The sequence below is a fragment of the Plodia interpunctella genome, chromosome 29 (genome assembly GCF_027563975.2).
Source record: "Plodia interpunctella isolate USDA-ARS_2022_Savannah chromosome 29, ilPloInte3.2, whole genome shotgun sequence".
Classification (NCBI taxonomy): Eukaryota; Metazoa; Arthropoda; class Insecta; order Lepidoptera; family Pyralidae; genus Plodia; species Plodia interpunctella.
Genome location: NC_071322.1, coordinates 4,257,853 through 4,282,548, shown reverse-complemented (window position 1 = coordinate 4,282,548; position 24,696 = coordinate 4,257,853). Strand labels below are relative to the sequence as shown.

Below are 24,696 nucleotides of genomic sequence, written 5' to 3'. Positions count from 1 at the left end.
GGTCAAACGCGGGAGATAATAGAAAAAAAAACGCAAATTAATTATTAAAATCAGTGATATCGCAGGGCCCTTTTTAAATGTATTTTTTTATATTAAAAAAAAATACTTAGCTAAGTTTTATTAAAAATTTAAATTACCAATTTTATAGATTTACCCTTTGTGCAAAATACAAACTACTAGAATAACTAATTAATTCTGCGGTTGAGAAGAAACATTGAAATAAAATTGAGAAGCAAATAATTTCAAATAGGTATAAAAATTAAATATATTTTTTTACATACACACAGTACATAGTGACGTTAATTGGAACTTTTTCTCAATATTTCTATTTATATTTGAGACTACAATAGGGACATATTTTGTTGAACATATGTCTTTGTTTGTACAGAGTTTACTCATTAAACAAACTACCTACATACGTAAATAACACAGATGATATTTTTTTATGTTGGTAGGTACTTTACTTCTTTGGTCCCACAACTGTCCCGATTTTTGACCTAGAATATACTGAACCGCGCGGGTCTGCTCTTATCTCGCTTTTTAACAAAAAAGCAAAAAAAAAAACCGACGTCGGCATACTTTTGCTTAAAGGGTAGATCTATTAAACAGGTAATTTAAATGTTCAGTACAATTTAGATAGGGTATTGTGTTGTTATCAAAAATATTAGAATTAATTTACGTAATTAGATCTAGCTCTGTCCAAAAATAATCTGGTACCGCTGGAGGCTATCGACACTCAAAGATTCCACGTTTTGAGTAAAAAAACAGTTTGTTTATTATCATTTTATTTAACAAAATCTTTTATATAATAAACTTTAGTATAGCGTTCATATATTTATTTGACTCACATGATTTTTGTTTATACTTAATTATATCTATATATAAGTCATATATACAAAATGTTATAAAATACCTATACACATACGTAGATCCTTTATGCGAAGTTTCAAGTCAAATTAACTTCCAAAAAGTAGTAGTCACACTATAGGTGGTTTTCAGATCGTTTCGACACAAACATCCTTACAATCTTTCGCATTTTGTAGTATTGTATGCAGATATAAAAGAACGTACACACCAGCAGAACCGAATATTTAAATATATATCTTATCATTTATACAGGGTCACTGGTATCTAACCTTGCAAAGGCGCATAAGGTACATAGAGACTGATATCTTTTGTTCTAAGACGTTATAAATACAAAAGCTTTCCTTCTTTTTAGTTTCAATGTCGTTTATATAAATCGTATCCACTACTAATACTGTCTCGTGTTGCTCGGCTATTACATACAGTTAACATGTGTAGAATCGCAAATTAGATTGTATTTTTTATATGAAAAAAAAAACTACGAATCACGAAAAGTCGTAGAATAAAAGTTGCTTGTTTCGATGAACCCAAGTAGACTTCAGGAGGTTTTGCGTTTGATACCAGTGACCCGGTATACTATACTTATACTACATATATTTTGGGTATTAAACATTTTTTTATATATATGTTTTCCAGTAATGTAACAAAGTACTGTCAACCGCTCGTCAAGTAATGCTGTTGCTATGTCGCAGCAACAGCGGTGAATTTGCAATGAATTTAGTGAAAGATCGCATACATTTTCAACAAATAAGTACTTATAAATTAATAACAGCAATGCACCTTCGAGGATGAAACATTAAATATATTGAAACGCTAATTAGGTAGTCATTTTAGAGATTTTTCTTTCGTTTTTGCATTTGACAAATTCAGCTAATGTTAAATATTAATACCGATGAACTTTCAAACATGTAACATTTATTTTAAAGTGTTATGTTGTATTGTGATTTTCAGTCCAACTGCTCCATCCAACTAATTGGACCACGGGCCTTTATTAACGGCAGTTGTCCAACTTGGATCACGGAACTCTCAAAAGGTGCTGTGGTCCAACTATTTTTAACCCCCGACGCAAAACGAGGATGTCATAAGTTTGACCGCTAAGTGCGTCTGTCTGTGTACGTGCCACCGTAGCTCATCAACGAGTGACCCGATTTAAATGCAGTTTTTATTTATTTGATAGCTAATTTTTATGCGGTGGTTCTTAGATATGTTTGATCAAAATTGGTTCAGCCCATAGATAAAAGAAATATAATTATGGTTATAAAGAAATATTATCTATGGTTCAGCCATTCAAAGTTGTAGCGAAATGAATATTGAAAGTCGGAGGTTTTCTAATTTGTTTAACAAATAAACTTGGTAAAGTTGAACAACTGCCCGTAATAAAGGCGCTGGTCCAACTAGTTGAACGGAGCAGTTGGACCACTGCCTCGAACTGGTGATTTAGAGGTTTTAAGCATTGGCGTTTTAGCATTTCAGGTTTTAATTTTATTCACATAATCATACCTTTTTCAGATTCACCTGAGTCTTGGATGTTCATCTATATATGTATATGTTATAAAATATAGTATCGTTGAGTTAGTATGCCATAACACAAGCCTCGAACTTACTTTGGGGCTAGCTCAATCTGTGTGATTTGTCCTGATATATTAATTTCTATCGAAACTATATATACATGGAACTATTTAAACTAGAGGCGAAAGTCACTCTATCTCACTCACACAAATAATTTTAATATACTAATATATTTCACAAATGGAAGTGAAGTCTTCGTCGCTTTATGGCTGCGGAAGTAACCGGAAATGCGCTCAGCTAAGAGGTTGCCTCTCTATAGTAACCAGTGGACCCTTAGCCTCAATGCTATATGTCTAAGGAAGAAACCTGTGTTCAGAACAACAGAGACAGGATCGCTAGTAACTAGTACGGGGCTCCGTAGCTTTGTGCTGAGGAAGAAACCAGAGCTCATATGTTCTATAACTAATTGACAGTGGGTCATTATGTGGCTAATGAAGACATCCGGCCTCAGATAACGGATAGAGGGTCAACAGTGATTACTGATATGGTCTCATCGGAATCTGACTCCGACTCTTGCTCGTCTATAGGCTTTGCTATTGTGGTCTCCATTTCTTCCTCTTCATTTCTCTCTTCTGGAAAAAACAAATTGTAAGTATATATTTTGTTGTGTTGTTTGAAGGGTGAGAGAGGCGTTGTGGTTACAGGGTACTGTGGCAAAAGATCTTAGGACACAGAGTAGGCAATGCGCGTGTGACAGGTGCTGCAGGCATTGATAGGCTGTGGTGACCAACAGACTGTTTGCCTGCGTGGTAGTATAAAAAGAAATTATTGTGTTTGTTTCCGCCCTTAAATATGTCCAGTCCACATCCCACTGTGCTACACCATATCTTGTGTAGACATATATTACATAGAGAACAAATGTCTTGGGTTATAGGTATCAAACGCAAAACTTCCTAAAGACTACTTGGGTATATCAAAACAAGCGACTTTTATTCTATGACCTTTCGTGATTCTTAGGTTTTTTTTCATATGAAAAAACTTCAATCTAATTTGCGATTCTACACATCATAACTGTATGTAATAGCCAAGCAACACGAGACAGTACAGTAGAGTTATGTAGTGGATACGATTTATAGAAACGACATTGAAACTAAAAAAAGGAAAGCTTTTGTATTTATAATGTTTAGACAAAAGTCGTAGAACAAAAGATGTTAGTCTCTATGTACCTTATGCGCCTTTGGAAGTTTATGCGTTAGATACCAGTGACCCTGTATAATTGATAAGATATATTTAAACATTCGGTTCTGCTGGTGTGTACATTCTTTTATATCTGCATACAATACTACAAAATGCGAAAGATTGTAAGGATGTTTGTGTCGAAACGATCTGAAAACCACCTATAGTGTGACTACTACTTTTTGGAAGTTAATTTGAATTGAAACTTCGCATAAAGGATCTACGTACGTGTATAGGTATTTTATAACATTTTGTATATATGACTTATATATAGATATAATTAAGTATAAACAAAAATCATGTGAGTGAAATAAATATATTATACCAGAGATTAAAGCCACATAAAATAAAAAACAACTTACCCACATAACAATGTCCTACTTTCTCTTTAAAAACATGTTGTTTTAGTAATATTTTATTGAAAAACACCTCTCCACACCTACATTTGTACTCCTTCCGGGCCTCCTCTTTAATAGTTGTATGGTCATAAGCCAAATGGTACTTCATTTCTGCTTTATTGACACATAGATGTCGGCATATGATACAAATATGTAAGTTATTCATTAAACTGAACCCTTTCATAACACTTGGTGTGGAATATATTGTAACAATATTCGTTTTATACTTCGGCACAAAGTATTTGTCCAATTTAACATCAATGCTGCTGGCACTGTCTCGGTGACTCTTCAAATGCTTGCGGAAAGTGTCCTCGACTCTTGTTGAAAACTGACAGACGCCGCAGTCATAGTATTTACGGTGCTTCTTTAAATGGTTACACAAATCCGTCCGATTCATACATTTCTCCAAGCAAATCGGACAAGTTGCGACGCTCGATATGTGATGGTGTTCCAGATGGCCCCACAATGAAGTCCGCTTCAGCATTTTGTAGCATTTCGGACATTTAACTTTCCAGTTTTCGCTCACCTTTCGCGGATGCTTCCTTACCATGTGCACTTCAAGTAATGATTTGTTGAAGAACAGACGGCAGCAGTGATCGCAAATAAATATCTCGCGTTCAATTCGTTCAGCATTGTTTGAGCTGAGTAAATGCGTGCTTTTGATGTGTTGATACAGAGCTTCTTTGTTTGGATGAGCTTTTGCACAAACCTGAAAATAAAAGACAAAGCAAAAAAATCAATAAGTTTTAAGGACATCAGCTGTCGTTTTGGCAATTTTAAGTGTTAAAAATTAACCTACCGTACATGGAAATTTCTTTTTGTCCTTAATTATATCGGTAATGTGTGATAAATGTTTTGTTTTCTTGTGAATTTCAATCTCAGTTTCACTTATCCATCCGCCTTCCGCGCATATATCACAGTTGTATGAAATGGCTGCAAAATGTTTATGATTGATCTTGCTGGGAGCTCTCTCCACATCTCTATATGAGCGGAACATCGACATTGTTAACGTTTTTATTACTTTTACAATAAAGTAAAGACAATCAATACCTAAACTTAATAAATTAACTTTATCAACAAACACAGGTAGGTAGGTACCTACATACGCAAGCAAATACCTACCTATGTTATTTATACTTTTTGACACATGACGTCTAAGATTTTATAAATTCATCTTGGCAATAGTAATCTTTCTTGAATTCTTTTTTTGATTCTCGACATTGGAGAAATCGATTTCTCCACAAGCTTTCCGCTTTCAAAATTAAGATCTATGAGAAAATTTCAAGAAAAATTAAGCAATTCAGTCAGTACTCTTCAACAGGTTCCTTCTATTACTCCGATAATTTATTTTAGATATTGTTTATTAATACCTTACAAATGCCCATCGACGAGATATTAAATTTGTTTAAGCTTGGAAATACACATAGGTATTGTGATGATTCACATAATAGTAAAAAATGATCCTGGCATATAATAGTTAAGAACTTATTTCATAACAATACTGGCTGTTAAACGATAAATCGAAAATTCAATCGAAACATTGAATCAATACCGTTTTGGCCTTTGGTGGACGACGATGTTGGTTGTAGTTTAGTGATTATTTTATCATAGTTTTATTATTTACAGTACCTATTTATTTTACTTGAATATTACGTATTGTGAATAATTAGTAGGTACCTACCGAAAAACTATACCTAAATGAAATACGTTGAAATTCTCTAAAGTGCAAAGGTTCTATCGTGTTTACTGTGACATAGTTCTAATTCGTGACATCTCGTGGCCTTTTTTGCATGTTGCATTTTTATACAATTTCGACTGGTGAAAGGAAATTCATTTTTATTTTACGAATTTCTCGAAACTGAGCTGTTAACTATGTGGCGAACTTCTAAGATAATATAATTCATGTCTTCACAAAAGCTTTTTGCATACAGAAACGGTAAGTACCAGTCTGCTTTAAGTTGTTGGCTAATTTTTACATTTCGAAGTCAGTTTATGAATAAAATCACGTGTGATTTTGAAAGAAATTGTTAACAATTACATAATTTTAAATAATATTATCGTTTCACAAAACATAAAAAATTGAAACACTCTTTGACAACCAAATATTAGTCATTCAATTTCGATCGATTTAACATAATAATTGTAAATGACATGACGAATGTGGACGATTGAAAATAATATCGAATTAGGAAGGACTTGGATTAACTGATTTGATTTTAATAGAATATTATTCTGTAGGCAAAGCATTAGGAAAAACTATATTCACCTATATTGAATATAGGTGCGTACCTAATAAAATGAAACAGGTAAGGGAAATATCTATAAAGCCATTAACTGTTCTAAGAATAAAAATAATACATTTTACAAGATTTTTTTTACAAAATTACAGTTTTCTGATATAATATGAATTGTTGATTTCCATTGTATCACTTGTTATCTAGATCTTAACATACAAAATGACAAATATTATTCTTTGCTCTTTATTCCTACCCTCATGGGAAATATGCATGATAATTATATACTATTAATTATTGCTATACACATAGGATTTGTAGTTTTATAGAATTGTAGATTGTGAAGTCTTGCATTTATACAAACACACAGAAACATTATATTTATGCAACTAATTAGTCAAAAAATGCGGCCCACCAGATAACATGTGTTCTCAACTTGTTGACACTTGTAAAATAAGACTTGTGCCACATGAATTTGTATACCAATATGCTTCATGTAATGTATACAAGTTTTCATAGAACACACTTGCTCCCAGTGAAAGAAAACATCATGAGGAAACCTGCGCACTGGCTGACAGTTTAAGCTCACTAATACTAAGTAATAACACATTCAATAAGAAAGAGTAAGAATCCAAATTGAGAGGTATGGTGAGGTGGAATATCACCACAATATAATTATAAACGTATTTAACATTTATGAAACTGTTTTATTTGTAAAAAATAATATTAACTTGTTTCGTCGAGTAGAGAGTCAACGTCGCTCAGACAAACTACATTTATTGCTAATGAACACTGTATTTCTCCATAAAAGTGTGTATACAATGGCTCCTAAACTGTTCAATAAATTGCCTTGAAATCTAAGAAATACTAATAACTCACATACCTTTAAGAGAGAACTATCAAAGCTACTTATCAAAAAAACTTATTATTCTGTTACTAAATATCTAAATGACAATTTCAATTAATTTAATTAAGTATTTGATCTTTTAGTGTAATACCTGACAATTAGATAAATTATGTAGACACTTTATAGAATAAATTATTGTATAAATATTATGTAACTTCAGTTTGTAAAACCAATGACAAAAATTTCGTATGCTTTATGGCGGGACATAGTGAAGCTCATTCCAATGTATTATACCTATTATGTAACCTGTGTTCACGAAATAAACGAATTGAATTAACATTCCTGGAATTTTAAGTAACAATTTTATTTATTAATCTTTCAGCGATGTCATCTAAAAACCAGCCTCGTCAGGATCCTCGGATCGCGCCCAAAGAGGTGATCGTCACGCGGAGGAAGTCTGCGTTACAGAAGAGACAACTGCGGGATAAGGACAGGAGCATGCGCAGTATCACACAGCTGCTGAAATCTCCTACTAGGAGCTCACAGGTGGAGGCCATAGCAGTGTCCGAATACAAGTTTTTATTTAGTTTCGTCTGTCCCATTGTTTGTCTGTCTGTAATCAAATCTTGCAAGTTAAATTTCATTTACCTACTGCCTATAATATCGATTTAGAATTATTTTTCTTTATTACCTATTTTGTGAGAAATGACCATTTAATATAAATAAATAAATATAAATATGTATGGACACAGATTGAGCTAGCCCCAAAGTAAGTTCGAGACTTGTGTCATGGGATACTAACTCAACGATACTATATTTTACAACAAAAACATATATAGATAAACATCCCAGAAATCAGAAAAATATCATTTTCCATCATGACCCGACGACCGGGGATCGAACCCGTGCCAGTGAAGGTCTAATTTCTGAATGATGATTTTGAATTTGAACTCCCACATACAGACAGCCCTTACAGTTGTATTAATAGAATCTTACTAATATTATAATTTACTGGACCGATTGTTACCAAATTTGATACATTTAACGTGGAATAACACATAGGGTGCATTTTATCTGGAAATTCCCACGAGAGCGAAGTTCAGGGGTGCAGCTAATAGAATATATGTATACAGGGTCACTGGTATCTAACGCATAAACTTCCAAAGGCGCATAAGGTACATAGAGACTAACATCTTTTGTTCTACGACTTTGTTTGTCTAAACGTAATAAATACAAAAAATCCTTTTTTTAGTTTTAATGTCGTTTCTATAAAACGTTAATTCTATGTTCGATTCCGCTACATAACGCTACTGTACTGTCTCGTGTCGCTCGGCTATTACATAGAGTGAACATGTGTAGAATCGTAAATAAGATGGTCTAATTTTTTATATGACAAAAATACCTACGAATCATGAAAAATCGTAAAATGAAATTTGATTATTTTGATATTTTTGATTTACCCAAGTAGTCTTTAGAATGTTTTAGATCAATAAAAATGATTTCAAAATGTGAAATTTTATTTTAACTTTATTATTTTCAGTCAACGAAAAAGCAGAAATTGTCACCAAAACCGAAATCGCCCAAAAAGAAGGCGCAGTTATCTCCTGACTCAGTCGAAGGTAAGATAACTATCGTTAGAACTACTTAAGTATAATAGGGTAGTTGCCAAGTATAGTCTAGATAAAATAGATATATTTAGGATCGTTATGATAATCCATAGACTGTAACAATGCAGCTGGATCTAAATACGAAGATTTAAAGTTGATTGGAGAGTCTATTTTCATAAAGCATGAAATTATAATAATCAATTTAACCATCATAAATAACAAAGATTTTGTAACAACTTTTATTAAGAAGTCATCCCCATAAACGTAATATTTAATGTAGCTGACGAACAAACATATATTTCTTCGCGAACATTTTCGCACGTTGTGACGTCACTTGTTCGTATCATTTCGTATGGAGCGTTTGGACGAGTCAAAATATGTGTGATTTTATTTTTGTCATAACTTTGAAAGTATTGTCATTATCACAGTATTTTTCACTGTTATTTCTAATGAAATGAGGGCCTTCGAATAATCATCAATCGAATCAAAAATTTGGCAAATTCAAATCATTTATACAGAAATTAGACCTTCACAGGCACTTTTTCTCGTCAATTTTTATATTTATAGTTATTTCTACAAACAACTGGCAAGTTTGTAGCTTGTGAGAAATAACTATTTAATGATGAAAAAGTGACTGTAATCATCTAATTTCTGAATAAATGATTTGAATTTGAATTCGAACACACTGGGAACACTTTTCAAACAAACTTTCATCCCCTATTAAAGGTACCATTACCATTAATGAATCCCCGAAACAAGTGCAGAGGCGACCTAGAGTGGAGAAGCAAAGGGTGTGGCTGAAGCCCAAACATAACTTCAAGATGGTGGCGAGGACGAACAAGAGGAAGCTGGGTGTACCACATAAAGGTATGTCTCTCTTTCTCATCTCGTCTCGTCTCACTGAACTTAACAGCTTTAGAGGCAATCACAGGGCCGTATTTTCATACATACGTAGTACCCTGAGTACTCGCCAGATTGTGATAGTAGAGTAATGATTTTTTTAATCAACAAATAGCTATAGCTTAGTGGCATGTCTCTATGTTTAATTATTTTTTCATAATTTAGTTAATAAAAGAGATACTTATTAACATGAAAACTTGATAAGTTTTTACACTGTTCAAACCATGGAATTAGTATGTACTCCGTACGAAGTACTTGTTAAACCCTGGTTCTAACATCTATTTATTCTAAAAATTTATTTATTAGGTTCAATGCAACGTGACAATGTTTGATCTAAATTCTTAAAATTTTCACGATTCGGTTGTGATTTCACAAATGAAGTTGACTGACGTTAACCCTCCTTGGGAATGCAATTGCCTACCAGCTGCCTTGGTGAAAAATATATGTCTCTTTTCGAATACTATAATATTTTTTTATGTAGCTCCCAGGTCCCACTGCTGGGCAAAAGCCTCCCCTCTTTGTTTCCAACCACTTCTATTCCTCAACAGGCCGACAGTTCGTCAGACCATCGCGCCTTCGGCTTGCCGATATACTATAAATTATGAATGATATAAAAATATTTTGACGATCTCCATTTGATGAACCGGGACCTCCAGTGTAGCCACTGGAGGTCCCGGTTTCGATCCCCAGTCAGAGCAATTAAATTGTACCATACACAGTAATCAATTTAATTATCCTATTTTATATACATGTGAAGGGTACAATGTTAATTTTATAAATATTTAATTTAAAAATGATTCTTTATTTTAAAAAAATGTGCGACACGCGTTCTGAAACTGAACGCGTTCTCCGAGTTCAAACGGTCGTGAAATTCACCCTTTGCATACACCACCCCTCACCAGAATACATATAAATACATCTGGCCTTCCGAGAACGGCTTGTTCAACGTAATGTTGATCTCACCATTGCCCGAAGAGAGAGATCCCGTTGGAGTTTATTTCTTAAGCTTGAGTACTGATCACATTCCAACAAAACATAAAGCAAATCTTTAGTTTTATCAGAGCGACATGGAAAATGATCTTTTTCTAATTGACCCGCGTCTTGGATGTTTATCTATATATGTATATGTTATAGAATATAGTATCGTCGAGTTAGCATCCCATAACACAAGTCTCGAACTTACTTTGGGGCTAGCTCAATCTGTGTGATTTGTCCTTATATATTACTTTATTATAATTAGTTTTTAAGATCACTGACACAATGGATTCATATTGTCTTAAAATAAATATTTTTTTATATTATTTTTTATTACAAAAAAAAAAAAACTAAAGGGCTCAAAACGTAAAAATGCTTAAGGTTTTTTTGTTTCTATTTTATTTTTACTTATGTATTTGTGTGTTTTAGAAGTGGAACCCAGCCGTGTTGCGCTGGAGCCGCAGTCGGAGTCGCTGGACTCGGAGGGCTGGCTGGAGGTGCTGACGTGCGCCAGCCCCGTGTGGTGGGAGCCCGCGCCCGACCACAACTACTCTGAGGGTGTGTTTACTCATTATACTTTACTACTATTCTGCGCAAGCGCAACACAATCTTTCACTCCTCGTTATAGTCGATTGGGAGTTGTTTTTTGAAAAAAAAATATATCCCATGTTTGAACGGGAGCCTTTAATTGTATGTGTAACAAATTTCATTAAAATCGGTCAAGCGGTTTAGCCGAGAAAGTGGAACAGACAGACAGATAGATCAACTTTTTCGGTGGTTTTTCCAGGATAAACCCTAGGTTCTTCTCCGTACTTCAAACTACATGCATGCAAAATTTCAAGAAGATTGGTTGAGTAGACAGAGCGTGAAGAGGTGACAAACTTACTTTCTCATTTAAAAATATGTGTTGTGATTCGAAATAATTTTCCCTTCTCTCGTACTCGTAAATATTGAAGTCTGTCTGTTTGTTCAGGGTAATCTTTGAAACGGCTTATCCAATTTTGACGGGGTTTACAAGTGCTATTCATTGTAGAGAAGTTTCCTCGTTTCCTGTTCCTGGGAGCTGTTCCCGCCATCAGGTCTAACCACCAGGTCTACAATAACGAAAATTTAAACTAAATATAACTATTATCTTCGAGAATATTGTTTTTATATTTATTCAACTGAAAAAGGAGATATTATTTTTTCCAGTAGTTTAAAAAAAATCTTCTTATTGAAGAGCTATGCTCTTGTTGCTGGAGTATACGGCACGCCTCTAAATCCTCGGCATTGCTTTTAGATATTACATAGAAAAAATTCTATGTAAGAAATAAAACTATTAGTATTATGTGCTTAATTGAAAATAATAGTAAAATATGTTTATTTTCAGATGCCATTTACATCAGACAACCGAGTCCAGAAAATAAAATAAGTTATTTACAATGTACACAAACAAATTTTACACATAGCAAATCGTATAATGATAAACAAGTTGATCACAAGTTTACGAGCAAAAAGCAAAAGCTCGAAAGCATATTGGGTTGTATTAAAAATAGGAAAAATATCGAAAAAGACAATGATGATGACAAAAGTGATAATATAGATGTTGATTTGATAAATGATGAAATATTATCGAATCTAGAAAATATCGATATACCTATAGAACCAGTGATGAACGCAAATGAAGTTAAAATTGAACAAGATGATAAAATTAATGTACCTAATGAAATTGTTGATGAAGTAGATTATAATCATACAATGAAATATGTTGATAGTGTTGTACCTGAAAATTTGCCGCCATTACAAAGAAACCCGAGGCATTCAAATAAAAATGTTACGCAAAATGTAATTTCAAATGATTTACATGAAAATTATGCAGCTCTCGAAAGGAATGGAATGAAAATTAACTCGGTAGATGATATTTTAGATAAATCGAAAGATCCAGACACAATTTCCGATACAAACATAAAATTCATCGACAAAGTAGAAGACAAAGAATTGGACGACACGTCGCAAATGATTTTGGAGAAAATAAAGAAGTTTTTTCACGAGAAAGAGAGGAGATCCAGTAGAAAGGAATATATAACTGTGTATAAAATTGTCGACAACGAGGAGAAGCAGGAAGTAAAAAATGACGATCAGAGTAAAATTAATTACTTTTACAAGAAATGCAAGAACGTCAGAAAGAAAAGTGACAATAAAACTCTAGCATTGCCTAACAGTGAAGTGAAGTATTGTTTTAAGTGCTCGTCGATATTCGAGACGAAGGAGTGTCATTATTGTGCTATGACGGAGACGCGCGAGTGTGTGTGCGACACAATGAGTCGAGACTGCTCTTGTGAAGTTTGCGATGCGAACAGTGTTCATTTGAAGTGTTCTAAATGAATTAGCGTGTTCCACGAAGCGAAAACGACAACCTCATTGCCATTTCTCTAACAAAAGCGTGATACGCGGGGCTGAGGCAGACGAGTGGGGAAATGGTGACAAAAAACGAAATAAGCCACGCGCCTTTATGTGAAGTCTATGTCTCACTGTGCACAGCACAAGTTGATAATGGTTGATATTATATATGGTCCGTGGTTTTAATATGGATTCATTATTAAGAGTATAAGTATTTTCAATAAATAGGCTCGATGCCAGCGGACAGACAAACTCTAGTTCGAAACAATAAGCTTTCATTGGGTGCAACGCAAATCGTTCCATTCTCAACTCGTCCAAATCGCAACTTATCCCATTTGCAACTCGTCCTGTTCGGAACTCGTCCCATTCGCAACTACGAGTTGTAAAATATAAATGGACGAGCTGCGAATTTGATGAGTTTCGAACAGGACAACTTGCTTCACACCCCTTTGATTTTGAATGTAGTATATAACCGTGTTTGGGGGCAATTTCGTAACTCAATTTTACACGCTTTTATTTAGTTTCACCTGTGCGATGTTTGCTTGTCTGTCTGTAATCAAATCTTTCAAGTTATATTTCTCCAACTTCCAGACGTTGACGATGTCCTACAGAGTTGAAATTTATCACGTCGCTTCAGTGAATTATTATGATAAACATGACCTGATGGTGCACCCAGGATCGGGTCCCGACGTGGGAACTCAGCGGTTTACAGCACGGACATGGGTTCTTGTCAGGCGTTAAATGCCACAAGATCTCTCTGACGACAATAAAAGCTTGTAACAAATAAGGAATTTTTGTGAAAAAAATATTGATACATTTACAAATATTGACAGTACTGTGTGTAAATTGATTCCTGTGATCAATGCTATACATACGTGGCTATACAGTTTATGTATTATATTAGTTTAGTAGATAAATAGATTAGTAAAAATAAAACTATGATTTTTTTTTTAATTACGTGGTTTTATTTAAAAATTTTCCTATACAAGACAATTAACAAAAATTGTTAATATAATTATTGACCAAGTCCTTATAAAATTTTAATAATTAGAAATAGATTACAACATTTTTTTTGTATATAATGGTATTATATATTGCAATAAGTTGGATATGCAATTACTTAGTACATTACACCTAATGCTAATTAAATATATTTAAGGCTGGTATGATATAAGACTTATATTTGTTAATTGACGTCCTTTTGTTGCGCCGCTTCTTCTTCACCTGCGCTTTGGAAGTCTGCGGTAGACTTAGTTTAAGTGATTTTTTGACGTCAATAAGTGATGTATATCATCCTAAATTGAATAAAGAATTTAGAAACAGAATACATAAAAAATAAATACATAAAAACAAAATAGTCACTACGACTAAAAGAAAATAAATTTAAACTAATAAAAACAAATTATAAAAAAAGGGAATAGAAATATTTTAAAACATTTTGTTAATTCTTACAAATAAATTGTTTTATTACAAATCATATAATTGTTCTTACAATTATTAGTGATTAGTAAAAAATAGTAGGTATTTTATAACTATATAAATACTAGCGGCCCAACCAGGCTTCGTTTGGGTGGTATAAAAAACAGATAACCTATTCTCATTATACTGACTATACATATAAAATTTATTTCAAATCGGTCAAGCCGTATGGAGAAGTATGATAACTAAAAACTAACATTTTTTTTTAATTATTATTTTTATTATTTGTTTTTATAATTTTTTTTTAAATTACTTTTTAAAAATTATTTGTTGTTATTTATGTGGTGATTTTTTTCTATCGGTTTTAATTAGTCGAGGACATCGACTAATATAATGTCAGCTTTGGTCAAACCCATGCGGCTATGCGCCTCCTTGTGCTTCAACATGTAATCTCTGTCGATTTTATTATTACAAATTATGCAAGGAACACCAATATTATTGCAACTAGTCTGAAAATGTGTCCTGCAACGCCTCTCTTCCATACAAACTTTACATTTCATGCAACGATATAGAATTTTATGTTCTATCCCGTCGACAATTACTTGTATATTGAAGTCGGTCGTCATGCTGTGTTGTTGATAATGCCCTCTTATATGCGCCGAAAGGAATTTCCTATCGCATTTCCCACAATTAACTACAACTCCCGTTGTATTTTCCACCTTTTCACAAACAATTCTATGTCGTAGACCGTTTCTGTAGTTGAAAAAGTTTATTTGACATTTCGGACATTGGAACAGAACTGATTTCGGAATTGGCTTTTTATATAAAGGAGTTGAAGATTTCCTTTCTACTTTAGCTTTTGACGTTGTCGGTGTGTCGTTTCCACGTTGAGGAATCTTCCTCAAAATCACTTTTTGCTCGATATTGTCATGCACTTTCCTGTGCCGCTTCCCGTCGTTGTATGAAAGAAATTTAGTTTTGCAAATCACGCATTCGTACGGGCCTGTCAAGTAATTTTTTTTCGCGTTTCCTTTCTTATTAAACACGTCCGTATGTTTATTTTTTATATGCTTATTGTAAGTTGCGAATGCGTAAACAGAATTACAGAATTTACACTTCTTGTCGTACGATACTTTTTTGTGGTCAGCAGAAATAGTTTTATTGTGTTTGGACATAGTATGTTTTTGGAGTAACTTGAAACTTTGGTAGAAACACGAGCATACCTCACATTGAAAATATATATTGGACGCCTCTTTTGATGATTCAACAATATTATCTGTGCCTACATTCATGTTTTCACCACAATCAGAATTATTTAGCAACAATTCTTCAACATCAACATTCACACCTACATCGGCAGTTCTGACATCGACATATGTCGCGGCATCAGCTTTTTCAAACATCGTTTGTGTTTCAACATCTTTGTGAGCTAAAACCGGTGGCTCACTAGTTATATCATTGTGGCTGACAGAAGACATCCATTTTCGCGTCCTAATAGCTGAAAAATTTCTCGATTCACTTAATGTATTCCTTCGTTCATCAATATTCGTAGCGGTGTCATCACAGCTGGGGGTTTTCTCTCGGACCCTCATTGGATGAGCGACATCTTCCTCGTCTGAAGACAGTTCGATGCAACCCTGATTTATTAACGAAGGAATCAAAGTTTTCGTGTCTTCTTCGCTGTTGTCAAGGTCTTGGTTGTTGAGGATGACTGTCGCACGGTCTGCAAGATCATCTGAAACGTGGTCATCAGAAACAGAGATGATGTGTAACTATGTAATTTTTGATTGATATTTATGTCAATGCGTTCTCGCGTTCTCTTTTTTCTACACGATGCGTACATGATATGGGAAATAGAGACAGCAATTGGACGTTACGTCCTACGTGTATGTATGTTTCATGGTAGGCCTGGTTTTGTATGACGAGACAGAGCAGAAAAAACGTTGTGTGGATAAGACCTTTTTTTAAATTTTGTTTTCTAAATTTATCATTATTTCACACTTATTTCACGATTTCCAAACGGCTCAACGCACATTTTCCAAACATAGCTAAGAACACTCTCGGTTAAATTATCTTTAAAATAAATAAAAAAATGCTAGATCGAAATCGGTTCAGCCGTTTGGCTTCTGTGAAGCCACGGACAGACACTTTAAACTTAAAACTTTCTGTCGTCGGAGGTAAAAAATAGTGGCTGTTTACCATACTCCGCATCGGAGTCACTCATTGTTTCGAATTTGATGCGTAAGTTCGACCCTCGATTTTTACCATACTCCGCATCGGAGTCACTCATTGTTTCGAATTTGATGCGTAAGTTCGACCCTCGATTCTGTCAGCCTCGTAGGAGATTGGACGTGGGCTGTCTGAAAATAATAAACGTCATGCGTCAAAAAGTTAAGTAAACACCGGTTTATTAAATTTTGTCTTTTACGGTTTTCTTCATAGTCGTATGGCTGAGGGTCGTGGTCATTACATGGAATAAAACACACAAAACACACAAAACTTTCTTGGCATAATTAATGGAGTGGTTTGTCATTGGTAAGAGGTTTTGTCATATTTAAAAAATGGTAAGCCCTTCTGGCATAATAGGGACCAACACTGTTTGAATGAGTTTCTTTCGGCATTTCTTCTCAGCAGTGGTCGTTCCGAAATGCTAGTAGTTTGTAGCTTTGGTAAACATCATTTAATTTAGAATATGACGTGAAAAAGTGCCTGTGAAGGCCTAATTTCTGAATAAATGATTTGATTTTGATTTTGATTGCCTTCTCCATTTCACACACAAGTTAATAATCAACAAGTATGCAGGTTTCCTCACAATGTTTTTCCTTCACTGGAAGCAAGTGGTCTATGAAAACTACTATACATGAATCAGATTGGTATACAAACACAACATGTGGCACGAGTAGGATTCGAACCTGGGACCTTTCGATCCACGATCTTAACCATTACACCACCACCGCAAGTGAGTTTACTTTCGCGGCGGCGTTCGAAACGCTCGTGAAATTCACCTGAATTTCACGAGCGTTTCGAACGCCGCCGCGGGCTTTCAGTAGTGTTTATTAAATTGTTCCATACAATTACCAAATTCTAGCTATGAGCTAGTCTAGCTAGCTACAAGGAAGATGATAAAAAATCTGATGTTGTCTCTGCTCTAGTGATCCGGGCCGCCGTCTTATTATTTGCTTGCAAGACAATGAATAAATCCTTATAAAAGCGATAGTTTGTTCGTTACCTCATCACGCTCAATCTACACAACCAATCATCTTGAAATTTTGCACACATGTAGTTTGATTTGAAGTATGGGGAAGGACATAGGGTACCTTTTATCCCGGAAAAAAATGTTCCCGTGGGAAATAACGCGGGCGCGGCCAAAAGCTAAAGGTTATTCATAAAAATTACTATGTAAGTACCTACTTTCACTGTCGCACTTTAAAGTATAGGTAAAGTACTTCATATTTTTTATGAATAATAAAGTTATCGTTGAAGTACTTCTACGAAAATTGATCGCCGAATCGAAATTTACAATTGCTATCAGTTTATATATGTGTTTTATCAAACTATTTATATAATACTAGGCACAGACGCAGTACATGGTACAGATAGCTAAGTAGGTAGATAAGTCTCTTTGTAAGTAGAAATAGCTTATTAATCCTTATCAGTTTCGTGGAATCGCGGACAGGACAGAATCGTACCTATAGCCGGTTTGAACACGAAAAATGCAATGTCGGCTACATGGTCGCTAAACTCGGACAGAATATATTATATATATTATATTAGGACAAAATATCACACAGATTGCATGAGCTAATAATCATAATAATTTATTCCTTTAAAACATGTGTAGGTATACAGATGGTCTTATATACATTAGCCCCAAAGTAAGTTTGAGACTTGTGTTATGAGATACTAACTCAACGATACTATATTTTATAACAAATACATATATAGATATACATCCAATACCTGGGTGAATCAGAAAAAGATCATTTTCCATCCTCCTCCGCAGATGCCTTTAGGCTATTTGAATGAAATCTGACACCAGTGTTAGCAATTAAAACACTATAAAATATGGACCACTAACCGCTGTATCTCACTCTGCTGAATCCCTTCCAGTGAGTCACTGTGGCAAAAAACAAAATGGCCACGATATTCGAAACAAATATGGCGTCTGCATTGAGGGAATATCAAACGGCCACTGGTGATGCCAGATGGACAATAAATACATACGTACCTTATCATATTGCACATTTGCTCAGATTGATATAGATGAGTGACGTCTACGAATTTTGTTTTGGTAGAACCGTTTAGTAAATGTAGGTACCGCCATAGAATGGAACGAATCCAGGACGAATTTATATCACGTGGAGGTCCTGCAAGGCGACTAAAGGATACATAGCTTAGGCAACAACAGCATTACCAAGAAGGCGACGGTGAGCGGCGGAGAACGATTCAAATGCAACGCAGATCAATTTAGAAACACGAAATTAATCGCATTAGTATGATAATTCGAATTAGCGATGCAGATCAGTTTAAAGGTAAAGATAAAACATAGTTATTTGCAAAAACATGTGTAAATTGATAACTTTGATAAGTACATAGAATGTTGTGAAAATATAGTTACTATATACATAGTTTAGATCCTAATCTGCCCAATTTTCGTTAAGATTACAGTTGAACTTGATCGAAGTAATGGTAATTACTAATTTTTTTACGCCCGTATCGCGAAAATAGTAACAGATTCTTGGATCAAAACTGTCACTCCATAAAACAATCACGTACGTAGCACGTTAATTGCGTCTACACGTTGTTCTTTTACACGATAAGTCCACAATATAGGAAAAAACTGTCCGTGGTAGGCCTTCTGTATCGTAAATTAATATTGTCAAAACATGTTTCCAAGAGAAACTTGTAACGGAATCGGTTAAAAATCAAACTTAAGATAGGTTCACTTGCGATTCAACTAAAGTTGGAGTAAGTGCTCGCCTAATGTGAACTTTGAAAAATTGCGCGCAAATCAAAAATTTTGTAGCGTCACTCACACATCACTTCGTCGGCCGAACGTGTTGTTTTATCGGCGATTTGGTTATTTATTTTGATAACCATTTTGGACAGTGTTTTAAACAAAAATGGTATTTTGCCGAGTCGTAACGTCATCATGAAACCCATTCGTGCTTTGTTACTTGATCGAAATTGTCAGGAAATTTATTGAGATGGAAAAAAATTTTTTTTTGCTGATCTATGAAAATAATAAACAATTATAAATATTCTTCTATTTATATATAACATATAATACATTAATAAAACTGTAAGTGGGTTATGTCTTTGGAGATATTAAAGAATGATAATTATGGGCGGTCTTTATGTGACTAAAACTTGTCTCTATCCATAAGTTTGTTCGCGCATCACATACTACCTATCGCATCATAAACTACTGGACGGAATTGTATGCGATTTTCAGAGTTGTTTAGCGGATGGTCTAACTTAAAATCTGGTGTAGGTTTCATCGCGATACGTTGTTTAGAACTCGACAATAATAAGTTGTGAAACAACGCACGAAATAAAGTACAACAAGAGGTAGTAATAACAATATAAAGAAAAGATTTAATTTTTCTTATTTTGTTTGTAATGAATAAACTCAAAAACGACTGTGCCGATTGTGATGAAATCCGGCATAGAGATAGGCGAAACCTTCTGGAGTTACATAGGCTTCCGGTGAAGGAAAACATCGTGAGTAAACCTGCACACTGGTGGATAGTTTAGATCACTGTCATTTCATGTCCCTTACTTATAAACAGATGCAAACAACTGTGAGCGAAAAACTGAGCGTGGAATAATACATTACAGATTGTCAACTAGATCAGAAGAGATCGTTGTGTGCAAGTGGCATGATAATTATAATGAAACCTGCACACTGGTGGACAGTTTAGTTCACTAGTGTACTACACTCAACGACTCACACTAAGCGAAATCGCGGATCCGATTATACAAACACAGAAACGGTCACAACCATCGACACTGCAGACAGATAGCGCACATAGCACTCACACAACAAATATAAATTTACCCGCGCTGTGAATCGAACTCGTCCTGGGGTTCGATTCATAGCGCGCTCAATATAGCGGAGTGTGGTAGTCGCGTCGGGGTGGCCGATTCGATCTTGATGTGTGTCCAACCCAAATGAATCATCACAATATGGATCATCTGATAACATATGCTAAACACGCTATGCACAATAAAATACAGAGCTCTATAGTAAGTAACGATAACATTATAATAATAACATTTGATTATGGAATAGAATTAGGTGTTCTCTCAAAAATATTGATTTATTCTAACAAAACAACACGCACGCCAATCGAAAAACAAATTTTGTACCTATATATTATTGAAAAATACGACACAATGAATCTGTATTAGTTCAAGTGTTTTAAATGTCGCCAAAAGACGGTCAACATTTTGGTCGTAAATCATTGTTGACGTTGCCTGTCATCTGCCAAGGGCATGTGTCCCTTAGTCGCCTCGTACGACATCCATGAGGGGATAAGCAGTGGTTCTATTCTAGGAACTAAATGCAACTCTGGTTTTGAATCCATGCATACATGTGAGAATTTGTCTGTTTGTACCTCTTTCACGGCTAAACTGCTGAACCGATTTTGATCAAATTTAACATGCATATAGTTAAAGACTTCCGTCCAAACATAGACTACGTTTTGTTCAAAAATCAAACCCATATCCAAAATAGCTATCGGTATTAAGTTATCGATATGGATAATGTGGCCTTTCTTGCATTTGTACTTACATTTTTATTGTGCAACTAGGTTTTGACCGCGGCTTCGCCCGCGTTTATTGCGTGCGTCCGCACATAATATACTATTGTCAATATCTCGGGTTCTAAGCAACGTATCGCGATGAAACCTATATCAGGTTTTAAGTTACACCATCTACTACTATACATCTGTGAAAACAGCAACAAATTGTCTAGTTTTTCTGTGATGCGCGAACAAAAATAAAGAGAAACATTGAATCCGAAAACGTTAGCAAATATGCGTTCAAACTTGGCCGTGGCAGAGGGGGCGAGGTGACGCCCCAAGAAGTCCTGGCTTGATGTCGTCAAGGATGATATGCGTGACAATGGTCTGACAACTAGCGATGCCGACGACCGTGCGAACTGGAGACGAATATGTAGGGAAGCGGCTGAGGAAGGAACCGGCAAAACGCTTTTAGATAAGAGAGATTTGAACTGTAATTATATATTTTTGAAATATTTAGCTTTTTATTTAGGTATATATTTTTGTGACAATTTTCAATAGTTTAATTGTAAAGAAGTACAGTCAACAGCACATCAACCCACCCAAATTCATTGCAAACTCGCCGCTATTACCGCGACATAGAGGTTCATGCAGGGTAACTTAATGTGCGGTTGACTGTACTAAATTGTTTTTATAAATTTAAATTTTGTCATTTTTAATGAATATATCAATTCGTCCTCTTAATTTTTAATATATGTCTAAGACCTACATTTGTTAATTGACGTCATAGATAAAAGAATATCTATGATTGACGTCCTTGGAGAAAAGGCCGCGGTGAAGTTTGTTGCGCCGCTTCTTCTTCACCTGCGCTTTGGAAGCCGGCAGTAGACTTAGTTTAAGTATTTTTTTTACGTCAATAAGATGTATGTCATCCTAAATCGAATAAAGAATTGCATTTATTTTGGAGAACAGATTGTTAGACTTATAAGCCAAACGCGATGGGGAGCAGATATATTTGAATGTGACTGTTATTGTTATTTATGGTCACTGAATTCGCGTGGTCTCCGTCTACGCATAACCTATTTGTCTAAATCACCAAACATGCGTACCTACTTCTATATCTATTCTATACCACATCTATGCTAATGCGATATCGTCAAGAAAATGTATGGTGACTTAATGACAATGCTACTTCACTCGACGGACAGCGTTGGAACTATTTTAAAAAGTAATTTTCTTGACAAACGTGATCAACAGTAGCGACTTCCTCATTAAGTTCCTCTGTAAATTCAAGTGAGTAACGAATATCCACCTGGACAAACAATTGAATAATAACAATACGTCATTATAACATTTCTTTTATATATTTGTGTGGTTTAGTGCGCGCACGTCCAAAACCTACCAAGGCGTAATAATATTTAGTTGTGTTTGACGAAACTGTGAAAATGCTTTTACGAATTGTGTTTTTATTGTTTTTGGTGAGTTATACATTTAATTGATCAATTATCAGGTCATTGGCAATGGAAAATGTTATATGTGTATGTATATGTTAATTAAATTAATAATATATATGCTAATTTTATTGGTGCGTGCTTTCAAGTGTGTATGAATCCATAAAATGTTTGTGGTTACCACAAACATGATTTATGTTTGTGGTTAATAAAAGCGGGACGTAAAACGTCTTGAAAAATAGGACGTCACGCGTTGCAGAAAGCGGGAGTGGGAGACGTGGCGGGAAATGGGACGGAGACACGTAGTGGACAATGGGCGAGGCAAGTAGTGGGAAATGGGGCGGGACACATTGCGAAAAACCTGATGGGACAATAGGTGTGCATGAAACGGTACGGGATACCTATATTGCAGGAATCGGGATTAAATTGGACAAGAATCAAGAAATGAAGAAGCAAGACAAGAAATCTGAATTAGTTATTTTCTAACCGTGTACCAAATTTCATAACAATCGGTCTAGTAGATAATGCGTGAAGAGGTAATATTAGTTGGGATAAAGATATTTAATCTCAAAGGTATAAACTACTAGCAGAAAGAAACAAATTTAACTGGTATTTATTTCCGTTTCAGATAAGCAATTGTTTTGCGTTACCTTTTGGTGGTTTTGGTAAGTTATTCACTTCTTACTAGCTATACAGAGAGATACAGTATCACGTTTTTATCCTGGTAGACAGTGCCGAGACTTGCGTAACTCGAAGGCCACGTTTAGCTGAATGGCGGGTTTACTAGTGAAATATTAAAATTGCTAGATTGAAGCTTGATAGGTTACTAGTCTATTGTCTATGAAGAGTCAGTTTATAGACCATAAAACTCTATGGATAAACTAATATATAATTTTATTTTATAATGAACTAGCTCCCGCGGCTTCACCTGTTTTCCCACGGGAACAGATTTTTCCTTAAGGGATGAAAGGTACCTTCCACTGTCCTTCTCCACACTTCAAACTACATGTATGCAAAATTTCAAGAAGATTAGTTGAGTAGACAGAGCGTGAAGAGGCAACTAATTTCGCATTTGTAATATTAAGATTAAAAAATTTGTTATTTAATTCAGTTGCTGCGGTTACCTGTCACAACTACTAATTTTTAAAACACCAGCAATCACCCAGAACTAGTTGGCCGACATCATAAAAAATAACAATTGATAAATTCAAAGATTTGATAAATTCATTTAATTTTACTTTCACGCAAAAAGTTAATCTAATACCACCATATTAAAATTAGTTACTTTTCACAGACAGTATTTCATCTGGTATAGACGAGGGGGTCGGGCTTTTCGGCAAAGGTAGCAAAAACGCTGGGGATTCCCTGAAAAAAACACCTCATGATCTACCCGACGACAAACATGGCTTGGACAAGCATCCTGGAGCTGACGACTTAGGAACACCACCTGGTTCAGAAAAAAATCCAGGGAAAGACTTTGATAAAATCCTAGGAAAGGATAAATTACCAGAGAAAGACTTAAATCCACTAGATACATTTCCGGGGAAAGACAATCCATTTAATAAATTACCAGGAAAAGATGATCTATTAGATCAAATACCAGGTAAGAAAGAGATTTACGATCCTTTGAAGAAACTGTGGGACGGAAAACACGATGATCCAAATACTCCTCCGACCGATGATGACGTAAGTCCTCCAATTAAGGCTACAACACCTTCTGTGCCTTCTGTTACTCCATGTGATGATGCTACTCCTTCTTTACCTACAACACCATCTAAACCAACTCCAACCACCCCAACTGTCCCTTCAACTCCACCATGCGATGACAAAACTCAAAGTGTACCTACAACACAAACTCCTCCAACTACCCCTGCCCCTCCGTGCGATGATGACAACTCACCAGTAGCAGTGGTCTCCAAGATGAAACCAGAAGAAAAAAAACATTTGGCCAAATTCGTCAACTACCTAAAGGACCTACTCGGCCAGTGGTAATGCGATGTGGTAAAGTAATAAACATTCAGCTATCTTACTTCAATTGTTTTATTTATTGGTCTTTTTATTTGTAGTGGCCACTACCGCCACCAACCAATAGTATTTTGTATAAACCACTATTTTCTTGTCATTATTTTCA

The 24,696-nt window shown here is 35.0% G+C and overlaps 4 protein-coding genes across 11 annotated transcripts; 2 read left to right on the top strand and 2 right to left on the bottom strand.

Annotated features, from left to right (window-relative positions):
• Window positions 1-147: 147 nt before the first annotated feature.
• Window positions 148-13,900, top strand: LOC128682316 (uncharacterized). Of its 5 annotated transcripts, none has more exons than XM_053766962.2 (6): window positions 148-250; window positions 7,471-7,634; window positions 8,629-8,707; window positions 9,422-9,562; window positions 11,000-11,128; window positions 11,940-13,900. In XM_053766962.2, exons 2-6 carry the CDS (start codon window positions 7,473-7,475, stop codon window positions 12,932-12,934), a joined length of 1,506 nt encoding a protein of 501 aa, XP_053622937.1. In that variant the 5' UTR covers window positions 148-250; window positions 7,471-7,472; the 3' UTR covers window positions 12,935-13,900. The 5 variants fall into 5 exon arrangements, with proteins under 5 accessions (XP_053622937.1, XP_053622935.1, XP_064293002.1 ...); XM_053766960.2 differs by lacking the exon at window positions 148-250 and adding an exon at window positions 456-609; XM_064436932.1 differs by lacking the exon at window positions 148-250 and adding an exon at window positions 2,626-3,021.
• On the bottom strand, window positions 2,477-5,130 carry LOC128682319 (zinc finger protein 423-like). Its single transcript, XM_053766968.2, has 3 exons — window positions 4,807-5,130; window positions 3,972-4,716; window positions 2,477-3,005 (listed from the first exon to the last, which is right to left on the bottom strand). Exons 1-3 carry the CDS (start codon window positions 5,008-5,010, stop codon window positions 2,881-2,883), a joined length of 1,074 nt encoding a protein of 357 aa, XP_053622943.1. The 5' UTR covers window positions 5,011-5,130; the 3' UTR covers window positions 2,477-2,880.
• On the bottom strand, window positions 13,890-18,590 carry LOC128682317 (zinc finger protein 140-like). Of its 4 annotated transcripts, none has more exons than XM_053766963.2 (3): window positions 18,447-18,590; window positions 16,568-16,728; window positions 13,890-16,103 (listed from the first exon to the last, which is right to left on the bottom strand). In XM_053766963.2, exons 2-3 carry the CDS (start codon window positions 16,656-16,658, stop codon window positions 14,737-14,739), a joined length of 1,458 nt encoding a protein of 485 aa, XP_053622938.1. In that variant the 5' UTR covers window positions 16,659-16,728; window positions 18,447-18,590; the 3' UTR covers window positions 13,890-14,736. The 4 variants fall into 4 exon arrangements, with proteins under 4 accessions (XP_053622938.1, XP_053622942.1, XP_053622939.1 ...); XM_053766967.2 differs by having other exon boundaries at window positions 13,890-16,091; XM_053766964.2 differs by having other exon boundaries at window positions 18,329-18,581.
• Window positions 18,591-22,453: 3,863 nt separating this feature from the next.
• LOC128682321 (uncharacterized) lies at window positions 22,454-24,594 on the top strand. Its single transcript, XM_053766972.1, has 3 exons — window positions 22,454-22,592; window positions 23,194-23,230; window positions 23,860-24,594. The coding sequence occupies exons 1-3, from the start codon at window positions 22,560-22,562 to the stop codon at window positions 24,555-24,557; spliced, it is 768 nt and encodes a 255-aa protein (XP_053622947.1). The 5' UTR covers window positions 22,454-22,559; the 3' UTR covers window positions 24,558-24,594.
• Window positions 24,595-24,696: the final 102 nt, after the last annotated feature.

Excerpts from the sequence above, each read along its gene's own strand:
- LOC128682321 (XM_053766972.1), top strand. The coding sequence starts at position 22,560 with ATGCTTTTACGAATTGTGTTTTTATTGTTTTTG. Across the intron at positions 22,593-23,193 it reads TTGTGTTTTTATTGTTTTTG|ATAAGCAATTGTTTTGCGTT; the intron begins GTGAGTTATACA and ends TTTCCGTTTCAG. Across the intron at positions 23,231-23,859 it reads GTTACCTTTTGGTGGTTTTG|ACAGTATTTCATCTGGTATA; the intron begins GTAAGTTATTCA and ends TACTTTTCACAG.
- LOC128682319 (XM_053766968.2), bottom strand. The coding sequence starts at position 5,010 with ATGTCGATGTTCCGCTCATATAGAGATGTGGAGAGAGCTCCCAGCAAG. Across the intron at positions 4,717-4,806 it reads AAAAGAAATTTCCATGTACG|GTTTGTGCAAAAGCTCATCC; the intron begins GTAGGTTAATTT and ends TTTTATTTTCAG. Across the intron at positions 3,006-3,971 it reads AGTAGGACATTGTTATGTGG|AAGAGAGAAATGAAGAGGAA; the intron begins GTAAGTTGTTTT and ends TGTTTTTTCCAG.
- LOC128682317 (XM_053766963.2), bottom strand. The coding sequence starts at position 16,658 with ATGAGTGACTCCGATGCGGAGTATGGTAAAAATCGAGGGTCGAACTTA. Across the intron at positions 16,104-16,567 it reads TGACTCCGATGCGGAGTATG|ATGATCTTGCAGACCGTGCG; the intron begins GTAAACAGCCAC and ends ACCACGTTTCAG.
- LOC128682316 (XM_053766959.2), top strand. The coding sequence starts at position 5,910 with ATGTCTTCACAAAAGCTTTTTGCATACAGAAACG. Across the intron at positions 7,635-8,628 it reads CTCCTACTAGGAGCTCACAG|TCAACGAAAAAGCAGAAATT; the intron begins GTGGAGGCCATA and ends TATTATTTTCAG. Across the intron at positions 8,708-9,421 it reads ATCTCCTGACTCAGTCGAAG|GTACCATTACCATTAATGAA; the intron begins GTAAGATAACTA and ends CCCCTATTAAAG.